General features: G+C 50.6%; 1 protein-coding gene across 2 annotated transcripts in view; it reads left to right on the top strand.

The window, feature by feature from the left end:
• Nucleotides 1-20,471, top strand: part of LOC122681148 (phosphofructokinase, platelet) — a 50,070-nt gene that overhangs the window by 9,412 nt on the left and 20,187 nt on the right. For both annotated transcript variants that reach the window (XM_043882876.1, XM_043882877.1), the window contains exons 2-9: nt 47-120; nt 10,669-10,746; nt 14,633-14,822; nt 15,996-16,161; nt 17,095-17,139; nt 17,296-17,404; nt 18,985-19,080; nt 20,350-20,442. In XM_043882876.1, coding sequence (XP_043738811.1) covers nt 47-120; nt 10,669-10,746; nt 14,633-14,822; nt 15,996-16,161; nt 17,095-17,139; nt 17,296-17,404; nt 18,985-19,080; nt 20,350-20,442 — 851 coding nt within the window. The remainder of the gene's footprint in view (nt 1-46; nt 121-10,668; nt 10,747-14,632; nt 14,823-15,995; nt 16,162-17,094; nt 17,140-17,295; nt 17,405-18,984; nt 19,081-20,349; nt 20,443-20,471) is intronic.

Below are 20,471 nucleotides of genomic sequence, written 5' to 3'. Positions count from 1 at the left end.
TAGTTAACTAGGGCCTCATCAGTAACTACTGTGCCTTCCTCTGCAGGCATGAACGCTGCTGTCCGGGCCGTCGTGCGCATGGGGATATACGTGGGCGCCAAGGTGTACTTCATCTATGAGGTCAGTGTCACGTCTCTTCCCACTTTCTCTGTGGGCATCGTGCCTGCCCAGGGCTGCCGACCACAGGCAAGGGGTGACGGGCACACAGGGTACCAGCAGGGGAGCCTAGGTACCAGGAGAGCCTCCTGGGGACGCTGGGGTCACGCCCCCTGGTCTAGATGCCCATCTGTGAGATTTGTCTTAGGGAGCAGGGCTCCTAATCAATAAATGAAACAGGGCTCAAAATGCCATTTTGACATCAACTTAGTAGACTAAGGATCTCAAGCTGGTCGTATTTATTTGTACTTCCCATCCCTATAGATATATTCACTGAAAATGCAGCCTGAATGTGAATAAACATTAAGGTAAATGGGAGAAAGCAGCCTCTTTGAACTTTTCATCATAAATGAAAAACCCAGGCTACCTCCCTAGTGTCTGTTTATACCTTAACTTCAAAATGGAGCACCTGAAAGCAAACAGCAGGGATGGTTGATTATCCTGCTTTTGAGGTCCTGGAAGCTTAGAAGGCAATGGCAACCCACTCCAGTACTCTTGCCTGGAAAATCCCGTGGACGGAAGAGCCTGGTGGGCTGCAGTCCATGGGGTCGCGAGGAGTCAGACACGGCTGGAGCGACTTAGCAGCAGCAGCAGTAGCAGCAGCTTAGAAGTAAGTTGTGTTTGTCGGGAAGGCACCCGTGTAGCTTCAACCACATGGTTTATTTCAACAACTATTAGAAAAAATAACTTATCATTAGTTTTTAAATTCATAAAATATAATAAAGCTTTCTAAAAATGAAAATTAGAGAATGGTTTTTTTAAATTGCTTAATTCTTCCCAAATCACTGTTAGCATTTTATTCTGATTTCTCCTAGTATTATAAATGTTAAAGACTGGAAGGAAATATTTACATTATTAACATCATAGTAAATATATTTTATGTACTGTATGTTTTATCTGCCACTATGTGTAACAATTTTCTATGTCTGTAAAATTCCATCAACCTGATGTCTCATCATTTACCTCATGTTCTCATGCCACCAAAATACATATAGATCACCACCCATTTTTCAGCTTTCCTAACACAGCAAGCCCTAGATTAATATTTGAAGCTGCTCTATACTTTGCATTATTGCTGTGATCCCAAGAGACAGCATCTGGCCAGGTTAAAAGGGATGGTTCTCTTATGGGTCCTGCCAAAGTGTTCCTTTGTTCTGGCTCCCACCCACTGCCCTTTTGTTTTATTTTGCCTTGGGGCGGGGTTGGGTGCCTTGGAACTTGAGTGTGGGCCCTGCAGCCTGGGCTGATAGGAGATCCTGATGCATGAATACCTGGGTTAAAGGTGTCCTCGGGTTGCAGCCCCCTCAGATCTGGCTTTTCTGTTACGCATAGTAATTCAGACTCACTGGAGATGAACAGTCCTCCAGCTTCTGGTTCCAGCATGTTCCCCGGGAAGCCTTTGATTGCTTGGCCAGCTGCCCCCCTTGTTTCCCCTCTTGGTGGGGGTGGGGGTGGGGGTGGGGGTGCAGTTCTGTCCCTCCTGGGACCTTTAAGACCGCCTTGCCGGGAGGTGAGGGAAGTCAGTTGAGTTACTTCATTGAAGAACCTGAGGGGTTGTGGGCGGTACACTTCCTCTGTGTCACTTCTCAGTCACTGGCGGGACTGGGACAGGAGCTGGCATGCACAGCAAAGCAGTGATGGTGGCGTGTCTCACCCCCAGGCTTTGTTGCCTTGGAGACGGTTTTGGGTCCTCCTAGGATGAGGGGCATCTCCTGAGCCAGGGATGCTGCTTAACATCCCGCGTCCACAGGATCCTGAGGGCCAGTGACGCCCTGCCTTCAGCCAGGGGCCACACCTGGGTCTGGTGTGACTGTGGGATGGTGGGGAGAGGGTGTCTGTGGATTCTGGAACCCACACTGTAACTGGTCAACTTGAAGTCGCCCTTCTCAGGCTGAGGATTTTCTTTGTGTGTTTGTTTCTTTTTTTTTTTTTTTTCTATTTTTTTAATTTTTTATTAGTTGGAGGCTAATTACTTCACAACATTTCAGTGGGTTTTGTCATACATTGATATGAATCAGCCATAGATTTACACGTATTCCCCATCCCGATCCCCCCTCCCACCTCCCTCTCCACCCGATTCCTCTGGGTCTTCATGAGACAAGTGCTCGGGCCTGGTGCACTGTGTGTTTGTTTCTAATTGGCACCGTGTTCTGCGGCTGCATCTGTATTTGGGGGATATTTTGGTGTATCCAGATGTACATCCACCAGACTTTGCACTTTGCTTAATGAAGGAATTGAGGCACATCAGGTGTCCCGGGCCTCCACACACCTGGGCTTCCTTCAAAGAATGTGTGGGGTCTCTCTGGAAGAGTCTCAACACCCAGAAGCTGAGTTCCTCATGAGTAACGGGGTCCTCCTGCTGACGCCATTGGGCTGAGCTCTTCATGACCTCTTGGGGTGGGGGTGAGGGGGCACGGGGGCATGGTGGGCCCCCAGGAGCTTGGTGTCCTGCCCTCCCTTGGGAGGGCCACAAGGCCTCCTGAGTCTGAACAGACCCCCTTCACAGGAGCAGGGCATTCTGCAGTTCCTCGGTCAGGAAGAAGTCAGAGAGAACCCTGGGCAGAGCTGCACTGGCGACTCTGATTCTCACAATAATCACTTTATGGGGCATCTCGGTGTCTAGCTGAGTGCCGCCTTTCGAAGTCGGTGCTACAAATGACCAGAACTTGAGGGTCTTACATCCTGGAAGGAAAAAGAAATAGAAATAGGAGTGTGCGGTTGAACCGAAATCACCTCTTTGGAGGTGATGCCATGCTTGTCATGACACCCCTCCCCCACCCCAAAAGGAGAGCGATTCTGGTGAATGGGGCCTGTTCTTTCCACCCCTGTGGAAGGGAGTCCTTGGGGTCAGCCTCCCCTCAGGGCCCACTTGAGATGGGAGTTCTCATTCAGCCTTGATCCAGGGCCTGGGCATGAATGGTATCAGTACCATCCCCCTGAATTCAGTCATCCCTCACTGCAGGTATGAGGACCCTGCACCCATAATTCTGAAATCCAAAAATCTCTCAAGTTTGCTTGAGTTCATTTGGGCAGCAGTCCTTGATGGGGCTGCCTGTGACAGTGCCCGCCGCCTAGCATGACTGTCCCAGGATGCGGGTGAGGCCTGTTCACGCTGTCCACGGCACCAGGTGACCTGGACGTTCGTGCTGCTGCTGAAAACCTCAGCTTCTGAGTCCCGCACGTCTCTGACCTGCAGGCCAGGGGGAACGGTTGAGGGCCCACGTCTGTAGCTGAGTGACGGGAGATCCACATGCTCACCTTCTGGACCTGTTTCCTCGTCCATCACCTTCTGCGCTTGGAAGGACTTTCTGCACAAACCAGGCAGGGGTCATCATGTTCCAGGCGCCGCTGACTCTGCTGGTTGTGGCCAGGTGCAGAATCGGGGGCTCGGATGACTTGCCTCCCTGTGGACCATCTCAGGACTGTGGACATCCATGTGCCTGGGTCACATCCTGACAGACGTGCCTCCTTCTGGCTGTAACGCTGTTGGCACCTGCAGGATCCAGGTGTGGGGAGCATAGCTGGGCTGTGTATGGTGGTTAGAGCATCCCTGCCTCAGCCCCCCAGAAGCCAGGACCACCCCCAGTCCACAGTAGTGACAGCCAGAAATGTCTCCAGAAGTCAGCAGTTGTCTCCTGGTTGGGGACCACCGTCCTGTACCCAGTGGGGCTCAAATTTAGAGAATGAGTTTGTTTTTTAAAGTATCATTTGGTAACTTATCCAACACATTTTTTCATCCCTAGTTGAATTTCTAAGTTTAGCTGGAACTTTGAAGGTTGCCAACATCAAAACAGTTAAACAGGTCTGGAACAATTACTGAAATGAAGGTGCTTTGGCTTTTTCTTGGGCAAAAAGCATTTGGGAAGTGTATTGATCAGAAAACACTGGTATTTCTGCTGAGGGTCTGGCATGGACGTGTTCTGTCTGGCTGACACCGGGCTTGTTGTAAATCTGGGACGAGTCTACGCGTGGTGCATGCCAGCCCTTGGGCGCCTTCCGGGAGGGATGGGGCGGGGTGTGGATTAACCCATTCTCTCCACCTAGCCCGCTGTAGATTTGTTTGTGTTTTTTTCCGTCTTAAGATAGGACTTTTCCTTAGAAGCGTACAGGTGCCTTCAGCTTCTTGGAGGCAGTGAGGGCAAGTGCATCATGTGCCTTTTGCTCAGGGTGGACCATCCCAGGTCTAGGTGGATAAGAAGTGGAGTGGGGAGAGTCTGTATGTTGCTTGCTGCTCTGGTTTTGGCTGTGGAAATGGTCTAGTTGTGTTTCATTTAATACACGAGCTCAAAACGGGATGCTCGTTTTCTCGAAGATGGCTTCCCTGATAGCTCAGTTGGTTAAGAATTTGCCTGCAATGCAGGAGACCCTGGTTCAATTCCTGGGTCAGGAAGACCTGCTGGAGAAGGGATAGGCTACCCACTCCAGTATTCTTGGGCTTCCCTTGTGGCTCAGCTGGTAAAGAATCTACCTGCAATGCAGGAGACCTGGGTTCGATCCCTGGGTTGGGAAGATCCCCTGGAGAAGGAAACGGCTACCCACTGCAGTATTCTGGCCTGGAGAATTCCGTGGACTCTATAATCCATGGTGTCGCAAAGAGTAGGATATGACTGAGTGACTTTCACTTTTCCCAAAGATTTCCTGGTGGCTCAGATGGTAAAGAATCAGCCTGCAATTCAGGAGACCCTGGTTCAATCCCTGGGTCAGGAAGATCCCCTGAAAAAGGGAATGGCTATCCCCTCCTGTATTCTTGCCTGGAGAGTCCCAGAGGAGATGGACAGAGGAGCCTGGAGGGCTATAATCCACAAGGTCACAAGGAGTCAGACATAACTGAGGGACTAACACTTTACCGAAGATTAAAAAAAAGTCACCATTCTGGTTATATCTCTTTTTAACTACGACTAATGCAAAAGTCTTCCTCTTTAAAGGAACTCTTATCGGCTTGCCCTGCTCAAGCCCAGCATTTGTGAATATCAGGGTTCACCCATCATCCTCCACACATTGAAGACAAACTGGAAGTGGAGCTTCACTTTAAGCGGCTGATCTTATTATTACAGACAATACATTCTAAGTGCATTAGGTGAGTCAGGACTTTGAACTATAAAAGAACAGTGACATCGGAGCCAGACCAGGAGTTAATGTTCTCGTCTCGCCGGCCGTCAGAGGAGGTCCAGTGAATGGCCTTCTCACCGGAGCTTGGGGCCCCTCAGACCAGCTTGGAGTCTGACCTGCACTCACCTGGGACCTGAGCATTCCAGTCGGATGTTGTAGGAACATGAACAAGCTTTAGTGGAGCCCTGTCTCCCTTCCTCACCTCCACTTTATTTTCTTCTTGGATATGATGAACTGTCCACTTTCACAGTTTTTCAAGTGACAATTGTCATGTTGTGACCAAACAGCAACAAAGCTCACTTCCCCGGGGGGACAGAGTGGGCTGACCTGCCCAGAAGCCCAGGCTCTGCTCTGTAGTGGGGGGCTCACCCCAAAGGGGATTTGAAGCTGGAGGGAGGGGGACACAGGTGGCTGCGCGGGTGTCCTGTGGCCCCAGGCCGTGTGGGCATGGCAGATGGTGACGCTGCCGCCCGCACAGAGAGCAGGTTAGAAGGTCTGCTTTGGGGACACGCCTGTCCTTTTCTCTCACCCGTGGTCACTGCCTCTGCCTGCCCCCTCAACAGTTCTGTGAAAGCCAAGGAGATGACCAGAGTCCCATTGTCTCATCTCCTTGAGGTTTTTACACTTCCTGTTTCTGCATTTTAACTTCCTTAAAGACAGAACTCCTTAATCACTAACTAAAAACAGCCCCAGTGGTGCTGGGAGGTAGGCAGAAGCTTCGCCTGGTGGCTGAGAGGGAGGCAGTGCCGCCTGGTCCTTCGGCCAACATGCCCCATGCCAGGTCGACTGGTCCAGCTCCTTAATTTAATTCACAGCAGGCCGGTGACCTGGGGAACGCAGCGGGAAGCCTTCTCGGCAGGAGGCTGACTTGTGTCCACCTGGAGTAGTGACCCATCACAGCCCTGAACATGAAAGTGTTAGTCGATCGGTCGTGTCTGACTCTTTGCGACCCCGTGGACTGTAGCCCACCAGGCTCCTCTGTCCATGGGATTCTCCATGCAAGAATACTGGAGTGGGTAGCCATGCCCTCCTGCAGGGGATCTTCCCGATCCAGGGATTGAACTCAAGTGTTCTGTATCGGCAGGCAGATTCTTCTGAGCCATGAGGGGCACCTCTGTAACCACACGCTGCTCCCCGCCAGGCTCGAGCAGAATCCTTCGTGTGTGACCTGGCTTGACCCCCACGCTGTTGGCATCACTCCCACGGCCTCAGACCATTGAGGGCTAACTCTCATTTTAGTGCTCAAGTTGCAAAAATGATCATGTCTCCCCCTACCTCCGCCCCACCCACTGATATCACTAATTAATCACATAAGTCACTGAGCTAAGAAAGCTGGCTTTATCTTACTATGACTTTTGGTTTACCAGGAACTGTGTATTATGAGCTTTGGCTTAGAAATCTAATAACACCAGAGGGCTCAATAAATCACATCGGTTTATTATCGGGTTTCAAAAGCACAAAGTGCAGGGCTGTGCCGTGACTGTCGTGTTCCAAGCTGCTGAGAATTTTGGAGTTGATCACATCTCACTGAGGACAAAGCCAAGGGCGTTTTCCCTGAAGCCATGAAGTCAGCAAGCAGGAGTGACGGCTGGTCCTCTGGACTGGAGTGTCCGTGCCTTTAGGACCTGGTGGGGCCTCGCAGGACCTGGGCCTGGGTGTGGGGAGTGTGTGGTCCCAGGTTCGGCACTGACTCTCCTGCGGATGAATAGAACCATCATTCCTACACCTCGAAAGCCGTCCACGTGGCGAGCTGTTCCCGCCTGCCTCTCCAGTACCCACAGCTGGTCCAGCACCATGGACTTGCTGGCCCTTGAGCAGTTCAAAGCCGACCTGTGTGCTGACTCTCAAATGCAATACACGAGATGCTTTATTAATGACGAATTGACTTGGGAGACCTTTATTCTGTGGGAAACAAACGTGGGTGTTTGCTCGGGACCCCTGGAGAAGCCTCTGAATGTATGTGGTTACAGTATCTAGGAAATACTTCTGAAGCCCGGTAAGCTTTTTAGCAGTTGTTTCATCTGGTCCTTGAAAGGCTTGCCATTCAAACCGTGTTGCTCCCCAAAGAATCCAGGATTTAGGAAAAGCACTGCCAAGTTGAGAAGACATGAGGACCCATGCGACACTTTTCTTTTGGAAAAGAAACAGCTTAGCCTGAATGGAGCAGAGCATCTTACCTGGCTTCAGTGCAGAATTGGTCTCTAATCTTCTGTATAAAAGAAGTCAGCTAATTCAGTGGACTATAAGTAGAAGAGACTATTAGATGTCTTCTCTTTAAGAGTAGTCAGAAAAATGAAGGCCAAATTGCCACCCAGTAGAGTTAAAATACCAGTAACTTTCCTTCACTTCCATCTTTGTCTTCAATTTGTATAATTATTGCAAATATCTTTTTTTTTAAGTTTTATTAAGGTGCAATCGATACACAAAGGACTCTATATAGTAAATGTCTAAAATTTGAGTCTGAGCTTATGCAAACACAAGTGATACCATCCCCACACCAAAGAAATTATACCTTCCAGAAAATAAGATAAATTAAAAATACATTGTTAGGGACTTCCCTAGCAGTCCAGTGGGTAGGACTCTGCACTTCCACTGCAAGGGGCACAGGTTCAAGCCCTGGTCAGAGAACCAAAATCTGGCAAGCATACAGGCATGACCAAAAAATAATTTTTTTAAAAGCCAACTTTGTCGTAGCCCAAGATTGGAATTTCGCTCTGGGTCTTTAAACAGCACTCATGAGATTTAAGAGAAAACCACCCAGGTGACCAGCTCTTGCACTATTAGAACAGATTTAACAGATGCTTAAAAATACCCCTATGTGTGGCACCATCTCCTCCATAACCAGCTAGGAGACTGTGCCTGTTTTGTTCAAACTGATCTGACAGGGAGTTAAGGCGGCTTCAGAGCCTCGGACATGACTGGTGTTGGACTGGATCAGACAGCTGAGGGTCTCCTGGGTCATCATGACCAGCACCAACGATATGGTGTTACTTTTGGTCCAAAACTAAGCGAGCTTCAAAGGTTGTATGGTTTGTTTTTCTTGTGTGAATGAGTCATAGAACTGGCTCGGAAAGGCAGATTCCAAAAGAGAATTTTAGAAAATATTTTGGGCTTTGGTTACGTTGAAATAAGTATTCAACCTTGTACGGAGACTTGAAAAAGCTCATCAGAACTGATAAATTACAGTAACATCTGTGTAAAACTAGTCTTTCTGTCTCAGTAACATCTTCCATGTTAGCAAAGGATAATTTAAAACCACAGTAGGTAGTTCTTCAGATGTTCCACGGGCCTAACAAGTTTGCAGTTAACAGGGTGAGTCACTTCCTATGGCCCAGCCCATGGGCGCAATGAGAGGTTTGGAGAGCAACACTGGCAAGCTCATCCCCTATTCCTTAGTCACTTTCTTTATTGTGTGTATCTAGGCTGCACAAAGTAACCAAACCCTTTCTGGAGAACATTTTACGTCTCAGAATAAGTGTTATGGTCTGTAGAACAGTTTTCCATGTTCTTACTCTAGGAGCAGAAGGATTTGCAGATTTTTTTTTTTTTAAATTAAATCCGTATTTAAATTCTCAGAAATCATCAGCTCCCAACAGGGCAGTTTTCAGCAGTACACCACCAAAGTGTTGGAGCTTCAGCTTCAGCATCAGTCCTTCCAATGAATATTCAGGACTTATTTCCTTTAGGATTGACTGGTTAGATCTCCTTGCAGTCCAAGGGACTCTCAAGAGTCTTCTCCAGCACCACAGTTAGAAAGCATCAGTTCTTCAGTGCTCAGCCTTCTTTATGGTCCAGCTCTCACATCTGTACATGACTACTGGAAAAACCAAACCATAGCCTTTTACCGACCTCTCTCATCCATCACATATCAATTACCTCCTACCTAGCTCTCCCATCACCTGCGTCTATGATCTGTCCATCATCTGCTAGCTGCCAGTCTGTCCTCTGTTTTTAATATTCTGTGGAAACAAGCTCCCTGGAGTCCCTTAGAAGGGGAGAGGGCCTGGTTTTTCATCTGCTCCTGGAGCAGCAGGGTGCCCTGCAGGCCAGTGCCTGCCTCAGGTAGCTGACATACCAGGATACAACTGAAATAGCACCTCTGATAAGCACTCCCTCTCCTCGAGGAGGCCTGGATCGCATCACACTCAAGCTTATCACCCTTGCCTTCCAGGGTGACAGCCGCACTGGGCTCAGGGCTTTCAATGGAGCAGGCTAAAAATGTGCACCCTCTGTGGTTTCCAGAAAGAAAGAAGGGAGATAGGGACAAAAAGATAAAAGTGATCCTTGGAGTTGACCCGAGATGTGTCTGGAGTAAATGCCACTTCTTCAGCTTGAAGGCAGGGCTGTGGGTACCCCTGTCCCAGCCTGTCCTGAGGCTGAGGAAGCATCGTCAATGTGTGTAACCCTAGACTAGACACATACGTGCAGGTGTATATGTATTTATGTACAATATTGATGTATAATGTGCTTATATAATGTATGTAATTATACTCTCTCTAATGAAATGAAAGTGTTAGTCGCTCAGTCATGTCCAACTCTTTGTGACCCCATGGACTGTGGCCCACAGGCTCCTCTGTCCATGGAATTCTCCAGGCACAAATATTGGAATGGGTTGCCATTCCCTTCTCCAGGGGATAGAAATCCACAACAATAATTATTATAAACTGTCCTAAACAGCCAGTACCTTTAACTTTTCAGGGGTAAAATGCCCTGCAAAGTGAGTCACGTAGACAGAGATGCAAGTGAACATTTCCGTCATTGTTGATCTTATATATTCTGTGGGGAAAATGGGCTGCTTTTAGAGTTGAAAGGTCACTGTCTCTGGCCTTCTGGCCAGATGTTCATGGCTGTCCAGACCCGCTCAGGGTCTTGCTCAGGGTCATGAGCTGGCACCAGCCCCAAGGTGAGGCGGATGGGGGTGGGTGGCATCAGCTATGCCTTCAGACCCTGTTCACGTGCCTGGAGAGTTGCGGGTCACCTGGTGGATGGGAGGCCCTCCCAGGTTACCGAGCGGATGTGTTCCTGTACTTGGTGTGGTTGACACCACTGTTCTCAGCAAGTTTGTGTGGAATCACCAATGGTGTTGGGGTCATTCCATCCCTTTTCAATCTCTCGGGAGCCAGTGGACCACAGGCAGAATGCTTCTGTCTCTGCAGCACCCTGGATTAGTCTGGGCAGACATTCTCATTACTGGAGATGACATTTGAGGGGCTCTCTCACAGTTCTGTGCCTGGGAAGAGCATTAGCACCATCCCTATAACTCATGTCACGCTGGCTCCTGAGCTTCGGGCTCCTAGAAATTCGGCTCCATTGTCCCTGGTGTTTCTGTTTTACATCACACATGGGTCGGTTAATGTGTCAACTCAGTTGAACCTGGTCATAATGCTGTCCTTCCCTCCTCAGGGCTACCAGGGCATGGTGGACGGCGGCAGCAACATTGTGGAAGCCGACTGGGAGAGCGTCTCCAGCATCCTGCAAGTGGTACGTGCTGCGCTCTTCCTGCTGGGTTCTTTGAGTTCTCTCTGGTCTGAAACCTTTCCTGCTTGTGTTCCAGGAGCACTTAAAACAGGTGAATGTGCTGCCTGGCATCATGGAAAGAATACATTCTTAATTTTCCATTTAATTTTTTTTTAAAAAAAGCTTTGCACACTGAGGAGTTATTCTTGCAAGAACAAGTTGTGTTTGATGGCTAGTGGTACTTGTGGGGGATCTTTTTTTTTTTTTTGGAGCAGATCAGTGTTGAGACAGTTTTGGTTTGTTGGTGCTGCGTGTTTAGTGGTGCATCTCTTTGCCTGTTGGGTTTGGGGCGCCGTTTGGCATCAGTGACTGTGGCCTGGGAAGGCCCCTGACCAGCAGCCTCCGAGGGCTGTGGCTTTAGTGGGGACACAGCATCTCCCCCTGACTCAGGGCTGACTTCCTTGGCATGTGCAACGATGAGGTAATTACAACTGCAGGCGAAACAGCTCTTACACAGAATTGAAAAGAAGCCTGCCCGAATATGTCATGCCCAATAAATTCCAGGAACAATGCAGCTCAGTGAAGGCTCCAAGTCAATTAAGAAATAAAGAGATTACGTGGAAAGAATGGACTTCATGAAAAGTGTTTTACTTGCGGTTTGATCTTTTGAAATGTATGTGTTAATATTAATCTGTGACTTGTCTTGAGTTTTTTAGAATTTTTATTGGCATACAGTTGTTCTACAATGTTGTGTTTCTGCTGTGCAAAGTGAATCAGTTATAATATGTATGCATGGATGCCCTCTTTTTGGGGTTTCCTTCCCATTCAGGCCACCTGAGTAGAGTTCTCTGTGTTATATGGGAGCTTCTCAGCAGTTATTTTAAACATGGTATCAGTAGTGTATATGGGTCAATCCCAGTCTCCCAGTTCATCTCTCCCTCCCTCACCGTAATCATAAGTTTGTTCACCACACCTCTTACTATTTCTGCCTTGCAAATAAGTTCATCTGTATCATTTTTCTAGATTCCTTGTATAAGCAATACTGTATGTGTTTTTCTCTTCCTGACCTCACCCTGTAATACAATCTCTCAGTCCATCCACTTGTCTGCAAATCACATTATTTCATTGCTTCTTATGGCTGACTATATTCCATTGTATATATGTACCCCATCTTTATCCATTCCTCTGTAGATGGACATTTAGGTTGCCACAATGAAAATCGGGCGTGTGTCTCTTTGTGAATTATTGTTTTTTCCCCAAATACGCCTAGGTGTGGGATGGCCATATCACATGGGAACTCTGTTTTTCATTTCTTCAGGAATGTCCACAATGCTCTCCATAGTGGCTGCACGCGCTTACACCCCACCAAGAGTGTAGGCAGACCCCCATCCCCCAGGCCCTCTGCAAGGGGTCTGCAAAAGATCTACAGGCCCTGTCTGTAGATCTTTTTGATGATGGCAATCCTGAAAGGTGTGAATGGTACCTCAGTAGTTTTCATTTGCATTTCTCTAATAATCAGTGATGTGGAGTATCTTACCATGCTCTTTTTATTTGAGTAAGTATCACTGGCTTCCTTCTCCTTCTCCAGGAGAAGGAAATGACAACCCACTCCAGTGTTCTTGCCTGGGGAATCCCAGGGACGGGGGAGCCTGGTGGGCTACCATCTATGGGGCCACACAGAATCGGATACAATTGAAGCGACTTAGCAGCAGCAGCAGTGTTGGTTTATTGGAAGTTGGCCCTGTTGTGATCTTTGCTGATGATTTTCTCCAGGAAATATATTGAGCAAAGGTCTCATTTCCAGCCCCGATGACTCTTGAACATGAAGACCCCAGCAGTGCCTATTTTCAAGGTGTTGTTACAAACAGCGGTCACAAGGCAGCAGCATTTCTCCATGCCCAGCTCTGGTTTCTCAGGAAGCTGACCTTAGGGAAAGTCCTGTTCCTGGTCGTCCCTTAAGAGTGGATGTGTCAGAGGAAACACCCAAGGCTCGTGTCTCCTGACTTCTCCCCCTTACCTTTTGTCCCCTGAACACCTCCGCATTCCTGCAACAGCAGTCTGGGGAGGGTGCTGTCATCCGTGGGTGGGGGGGGCCCTCAGGAAGGAGGCTGGAGGTGGGAACCCCACCAGCAGAGCCATGGAGCCCAGGCGACTGTCCAGAGCTCCTGCAGCCCTGAGGCCACCCCTTCCTATTGGGGCAGGAGGCCTAGACTCTGCAGGAGGGACCGCCCCCCACATCCAAGACTGTGGCTCGTGCAGAGCGTCCATCAGGGAGGGCTCGTGGGCCGGCACGTCGTCCTGCTCCCTCAGCCCAGGACGGTCTGGCTTGGGGACCCAAGTGTTCGGGCTCCAGGGGTGTTACCCCAGCCTGGGTCACCAAGGCCTGAGGGGGACAGAGCCAGCATTTCTTTCTTCTTTTACTGTTTGTTTTGAATGGGAGTATATAGGTGATTTACCATGTTGTATGGTTTTGTTTTTTAGGTGTACAGCCACTTGATTCACCTGCACTTAGTCATATATATATATGTTTTTCTGGTTCTCTTCCCATATCAGTCATTACTGAGTGTTTTATAGGGTTCCTGCACTACCTAGTTGGGTTTTTTGATTAACATATACACACCATTATTTATCAAATAACCTCAAACTGCTAGTTTCTCCCTGCCCACCACCGTTCCCTCTTGATAACCATACGTTTCTAAGTCTGTGAGGCTGGTTCTGCTTTCTGAAGGAGTTCATTTGTCACCATTTTTAGATTCCACTAGGTCATGGTATCTTGGAGTTTTGTCTTTCTGATTCTTACTTCACTTCGTATGATTATCCTGAGACTGTACATCCTCCTGCAAATGGCATGCTTGCTTTCTTTTTCATGACAGAGTCATATTCCATTGTGTACATGTATCACTTGTTTTTATCCATTCGTCTGGGCACAGTTTGTTTACTCCCATGTCTTCGCTGCTGTAAAGCTGCTGCCGTGCCTGCCTGGGTGCATGGTTTTCTCTGAGTCTGGTTTTCTCCTCATATACTCTTAGGAGTGGGACAGCCAGATCACAGGGCAGCTCTGGTTGTTTATATTAATGCCTTCTAAATGCACTTCCATATTGCCGTCACCAGCTCCATCCACCAGCATCATTAAAGGGTCTGCTGTTCTTACCCCGCAGTGTACTTCTGTGGATTTTTTATAGTGTCCTTTTCCGTTTCTCTGAGGTGATACCTCATTGTCATTTTGATCTTCTCATCTCTGATAATTTGCCGTATTTAGCCATTCCTCATGTGCTTTAACATTGTGAACTGTATGTAGCTCATACTTTTTTTGACAGTTTGCCCTGTTTTTAATTATTTTTGATGAGTTACCCCTGGATTTTTTGAGGGCAGGTATTATTTAGAGCCCAGCAGTCCTGCCTTGTGGATATTGTGTCCCTAAGCAGTAATTTTCTGGTTGCTCCTGTGGGGAATGGGCAGAACTCAGATTTCTATTTTGCTGGCACTTGTGGTGAGCCTGGCTAAGAAGGGCAGCCGTGTTACCTGGGGCTGCTGGACACGGGGTTTCTCTGGCCGTGGCTTGTGACTGGCCCTGGCCCGCCTTAGGCTCAGAGAGCGTGCGGGGTCCCCCTCCCCATGGGATGGCCGTCGTCCTCTTGTGGACTTCGCCCTGCTCCAAGTGTTTAGCTGATGGCTGCGTCCTGGTTTTCCTGCCCTACTGTGTCCCCCGTGGGAGTGGACCTGTGTCTTTAGCCATTGAATTCCAGTTCGGAGCTAAAAATGGAAAGACTCCAAATTTCCACGGTTGATCAACTGAAAAGACGAAAGGCGGGACATCTACACCAAATCCTGTGTTTATACCCAGCACGCACGTGTTCAGGGGTCTGTGCAGTTGGGAGGAGACAGATAAACAGGTTTCTTTCTCTTCCAGGGAGGGACCATCATTGGCAGTGCCCGCTGCCAGGACTTCCGTTCTCGGGAAGGCCGCCTGAAGGCCGCGTGTAACTTGGTTCAGTTGGGCATCACCAGCCTGTGTGTGATCGGCGGGGACGGCAGCCTCACCGGGGCCCACATCTTCCGGACGGAGTGGAGCGGGCTGCTGGAAGAGCTGGCCCGAGACGGTGCGTCTCTGCTGCCCACACCTCCTCGTCAGAGCGCTCCCACCACTGACATCCTGCCCCATGAACTGTCCCATAGGTGTTTGTTGCTGGCGGTGCTGCAGACCTCAAAGCTGCCACCTCAGGACTCAGATTTGTGGCTCAGATAATAACAAAAGTGATTATAAGGATAACGTTTATTCCAACATCCTACATGCCAGGCGTAGCTCCACTTTGACCCTGGTGGTTTTATGCCCGCTCAGGACAACCATCCAGAGCTTCTCTGCCAGTCCCTACTTTACAGAGGAGGGTCAGGAGCTCAAGGTGAAGCCACCTGGGCATGAGTGTGGCCCCGCTCACACCAGCCATCACACGCCTGCGGCTGCCCCCACCAACTCCCGTGGGGTCCCTCCAGCCGGTAGTATAAGACTTGGTCCTTTATCGCTTCCAAAGCTGTGTAGGAAAGGATTTTCAAGAATCCTGTATATCCTGTGATTTTTATCTTTTAAATGTGTTTTTATATAATTCCAATTTAATTTAAAACATGACGAGAGGAAGCCAACTGAAGTAATAATAGCAACCTTGTGAAAGGTGTAAGCTTGAACTAAAGTGACAACCCACACGTTCCGTGAAGTCTGTCTGGGGAATGGAGGGTGGCTCTCACGCCAGCACCAAGGGCCTCGTGATGCTTCTGCACCACGTCTGCTGTGAGGCAGGTGGGCATGGAGGTGACTTGGGTGGGGGGAGCATTGCTGCCCCTGCCTTGACCTTGACCTTTGTGGTCCCATTTAAGCAGCTCTACCAACCCTGGTGGTCTTTCCTGAGAGCGCCAAGTACATCTACCAAATAATGGGGCCCCACAGGCCTGTCAGGAGTCAGGGTACCAGTTGTACCATATCCTTGAGGACGGGCTTCTGGCATGGTGACCCGCCATATTCAGACAGGCGTCAAACAGAAGTCGCATCTTTTCCACCTGTCTCTGTGTGCGCCTCTTCCCTCCTCCAGCTTCTGTTCCTGGGTTGGTGCTCCTGTCTGGGTGTCAGGAGACTGCTCCCCTCTTTGTCCTCCCCTCCACCTCCATCTGGCTTTTACGTCCGTCAGCACGCAGGGTTAGGATGTGACGTGGTGGGTAGGAGATGCATGTAGGAGCACGCACTCCCCCGAGTCATCCCGGGCCTGCGGCTTGTCCCCACACAGGCAAGATCAGCACAGAGCAGGTGCAGAAGCACGGGCACCTCAACGTGGTGGGGATGGTGGGCTCCATCGACAACGATTTCTGCGGCACCGACATGACCATCGGCACGGACTCAGCCCTACACCGCATCATCGAGGTGGTGGACGCCATCATGACGACCGCCCAGAGGTGGGGGACGTGGGGACCAGCAGGAGGGGGCTGTGTAGACCTCAGTGCCAGCTCTGGAAAGTTCCACAAGCCTTGTTGCTTGATATTAGAAACAATTTTATATTGGTGCCATCAGCGGTTTTCGTGGTTTACTCTTTATTTTCAATTTTAAGAGTCACTGCTTTCTGATTGTAAAAGAAACTCGTTTATTGCAGAGAATTTAGAAAAACGAAAAAAATAAATCATCATCACGTCAAGTCCTGCACAAAGCTCCCCTGCAGGGGTGGCGGACCGTAGAGCCCCGGGTTTGCACGGCCCTGGTCAGAGCTGGGCGAGCCCCCGCCCTGCGCCTTCCTCACCTGGGGTTCCCTCCAATGGATGAGGAGTGACCCCACGTTCCGGGTTGTAAGCTCAGGGCTGAACCTTTCCCATCACACCCTCCCTGGCTTCCTCAGGCTTCCAAAGCACCTTCACCAAAGTCAAGTGAGAGAGACAGTGGAACACGTGCCTCTGTCATGGACCGGCCACTTGCCACCGTCTTGGGGCCACCCCCAGGCAACCGTGGCTGGAGACAAACCTCGGCCCCTGCTTGGGTCCCAGGGTTACTGGTGGCAGTTAGTTTCCCTTTCGTGGAAAGGCCGTGGTCCTGGGCGCAGACCTGACTCTGTTGCTCTCGTCTCCCGAGCTGATGTGGTTCTGGCTGGAGAAGCCTGACTCTGCCTAGTGGAGCCCTCGTCCTGGGAAGAGCATACACGCATGTCCTGGTGGCGTGAGCGTGCCTGGCACGAGAACACAACCAGGGGCGCTCACTGCTGCAGCCCGTTCGCTCAGAAGAGCCTGAAACACACTCGCCATAGTGTTTGCTTGTGTGCAGAGTGGGTCGTCTGAGGGGGACAGCTGGGGCCCTGCTGTCTGCCCGCTGTGCCAAGTGGACGCTTCTCTGTCTCTCTCCAGCCACCAGCGGACCTTCGTCCTGGAGGTGATGGGGAGACACTGCGGGTATGGTCACACAGATGCAGTCGGGGTGGGGAGGTCCCCGGGGAGCCCCACACCACAGCGTGAGCATCCTGGGAGGGGCATGTCCTGTCTGTGGGGCTCTCCTGGCAGGGGCACCTGGCCCCACCCCCTTGTAAAACCCCCGCTCTCTGCCCACAGGTACCTGGCCCTGGTGAGCGCCCTGGCCTGCGGGGCCGACTGGGTCTTCCTTCCCGAGTCCCCACCGGAGGAAGGCTGGCAGGAAAACATGTGCGTCAAGCTCTCAGAGGTAACTCGCTTTCTGTCCCCTGTGGCTGCCGGCCTCTGGTCGCGCCGCCTGGCCTGCGGCGTGGTGGCCGTGGGCATGTTCCGTGTTGACGGAGCTTTCAGCCCTTGGAGGATCTCTGCTCAGAGTGGCTTCGGGCTTGTGGCTGTGACCTGGGGGTGTCCCGTCCATCCACCTCCCACTGTGGCAGAGACAGGTGAAGGAGAAGCAGCTGAGCTTTTGAGCCACTCATGCAAAGCGGGTGCTCAGCCATCCTTGGAGGAAGCCACGTGAGAGCCAGGGTCTGAGGAACAAGGTGCTGCTGTCCCCTCAGAAAAAGGGCCTGTGAGTTAAGTCCCCCAGCTCTCTGCAGGCCAGGCCCCGGCAGCTCGCTCCCCAGAGCGGACCCCCCCTCCCAATGCTGGCCTTGCTGTGGGTTTGGCTCAGGCCTTTCCTTTCTTTTATCTGTGAACTGTGCTCATCTCACACCGTGGATCACTGTCAACATGCGTATTCTGTCCTTGTCAACATGCGTATCCCGTCTCTGGTGTCAGGCAGATTTCCTCTGCGAGGCATTGCAGAAAACAAGGGGGCTTTCAGGATAGAAACTCTACCCCAATGTGTGGACTTTCCCTCCTCTTGTTTTCATGACCATCTCACTACTGTTCTGTAGGCAAAAAATGGAAACCTATGGCAGAGGCCAGTTATCATTGTATTCAGCAAGCACATAAGCACTGCATGCAACCAGGACCCATGAGACATGGCCTTCGCCTTCAAGGTGATGGGTTCCAAGAGCGCATTTCCAGCAAGTAATCCAATACACTTTGACTCAAAATCCTGTGTAAGAGACTTGGTAAAGCCATCCCTTGGCTGGGAAGTTGATCTCTAGGTGGGGAAGATTCCCTGCAGAAGGGGAGGCTACAATCCGAAGATATATTTTTTGCAATACTCTAAAGTCTGCATTGGCTCTTGAATTATAGTATTGGCTGGGAAGATCCCCTGGAGGAGGGATAAGCTACCTACTTCAGAATTCTTGCCTGGAGAATCCCATGGACAGAAGAGCCTGGCAGGCTCTAGCCCATGGGGTTGCAGAGTTGGATATGACTGAGCAGCTTAGCACGCATGCATGTACAGCTGGGAGGAATCAGCCCTTTGAGTCTGGAGTCTGCTGCACAGGTCCCAGCGTGACCGTGAGCACTGAAGTAACCCATGAGCTCACGGTCCCTTGCTTCTGGCCTGGAGACGTGCATGGTTCTCTGCTTCGTGAAGACCAGGCTGGGGCCCGGTTCCCAGGGAGATGACAGGAAGCTCTGTCTTCTGGGGTAGCCAGCAGGCCTCGTCTGCAGGAAAGACCCAGGAGCCCAGCCTCGGGGCTCATCGCCATCTGGGGGTCCGGGTCAGAGACACTGGGAGCTTTTGACCTCCTGTGTCTGCAGGCCTGTCCCGCCTGTTCACCCTGGGCGCCTGGACCTGCTCGTGTCCTTAGGAAGCGCTGCTGATGAAACCGGGTGACCGTGTGTCCCTGGAGAGAGCCCAGTCAGTTGGGCAGAGGCCCCCATTCAGAGTGGTTTAGGCATCAGAGGGTTTCTTCTTCCATCTCCTAGAACCGTGCCCGGAAGAAAAGGTTGAACATCATCATTGTGGCCGAAGGGGCCATCGACACCCAGAACAAGCCTATCACCTCGGAGCAGATCAAGGAGGTGAGTGTGCTCCACGCCATGCCTGCCTGACAGTGGGCGGTTCCAACACTCGGGCAGGGTGAGGTTTGGAGCCGGGTGCCGTTAGGTAATTATTCCTGTTCTTCTTGATGGTTGAAAATACCACCTTCATGACGACCGTGGCGTCACTGGCATGAGGATCTCACAGCTCCTGACTTCTAGGGAGCCCGTGCCTGTGGAATACTGTTGGGAATATACCTGAAGTCCCCAGGCTCTCCTGACAGACACAGAGGACATGAGATTGGACGGGGTTAGAAGGTTCCAGGAGCCAGGGGGTCAGCACAGCCATCCTCTCTCCTGCTGGAGCATCAGCTGAGCCTTACTCATGGAGGAGGTGCTCTGCTGGCCTTAGTGACTGCCGTTCCACCCTGTGGGGGGCCGGCCCCATGCTCCTGTGGCTGCAGGGCTGCTCATCCGGCGCTGGCTTGTCCGGCCTGGGAGGGATTGCCTGGGCTCCCGGTCACCCAGGTAACCAGGCAGGTTCTGGACGTAGCACTGGGGAGACGCCCACGGGCTCTGGTAGAAGCTGCCCATCAGGGAAGACATGTTATCAGCATGGCTTTGCAAGTTGGCATCTTGGCCTTTTCTGTGCCCGTGACCAGCTTATTCACCTGGTGATTAAAATATCATGAGATCTGTGACAGTTGTCTGCTGTTATTTACGGGAGTAATGAGTACGATCAGAGCAAAGATCTTCTTTCCCACCTAACTGAAGTTGAGATTGGACTGTGGAGTATGAGGGCCGGGGAGGGGGTGGGGGGCGGACCATAGCAGTCCCATGCCCTAGCCCCGACATTTTTATAGAGTAAATGAGGGCCACGGGGGACAGGAGACCTGGCCTGGCCACCCGGCTGGGTTTTCATGACCCTGGCCCGAGGTGATGCCTGGAGTTACTGTGTTGTGCTTTTCAAATACAACCTTACAAATGTAAGGTGATTCATGGAAAAGTTTACATTTTTATCAAGTATCCATGCTTTTAAATACAAGCTATAGAGACAGTATCTTTAAAAACCTGTTTTAGTAATGTTCACTGGCAAAGTAGGAGAGATAATGGTTTTACCTGCAGTTAAAGCATTCTCTTTAAAAAAAAAAATGATTTTGGCAAGCTGTTGAATGTTCTTTGAGGAAGTAAAATTTAGAAACCAGGACATTCTTGCACATAGATTTGCATAAAGGGTGGAGCCCTTCCCCGGTCCCCAGCCCCTGGTCCTGGATGAGATGACATGCCCAGCCGTGTCCTGTTTCCCCTCAGCTCGTGGTCACGCAGCTGGGCTACGACACGCGAGTGACCATCCTTGGACACGTGCAGAGAGGAGGGACGCCATCAGCCTTTGACCGGATTCTGGTGAGTGAGGCTGGAGCTGGCCAGGCATG

This window comes from Cervus elaphus, chromosome 23 (genome assembly GCF_910594005.1).
Source record: "Cervus elaphus chromosome 23, mCerEla1.1, whole genome shotgun sequence".
NCBI lineage: Eukaryota > Metazoa > Chordata > Mammalia > Artiodactyla > Cervidae > Cervus > Cervus elaphus.
This window is presented reverse-complemented; position numbering and strand designations above follow the sequence as displayed.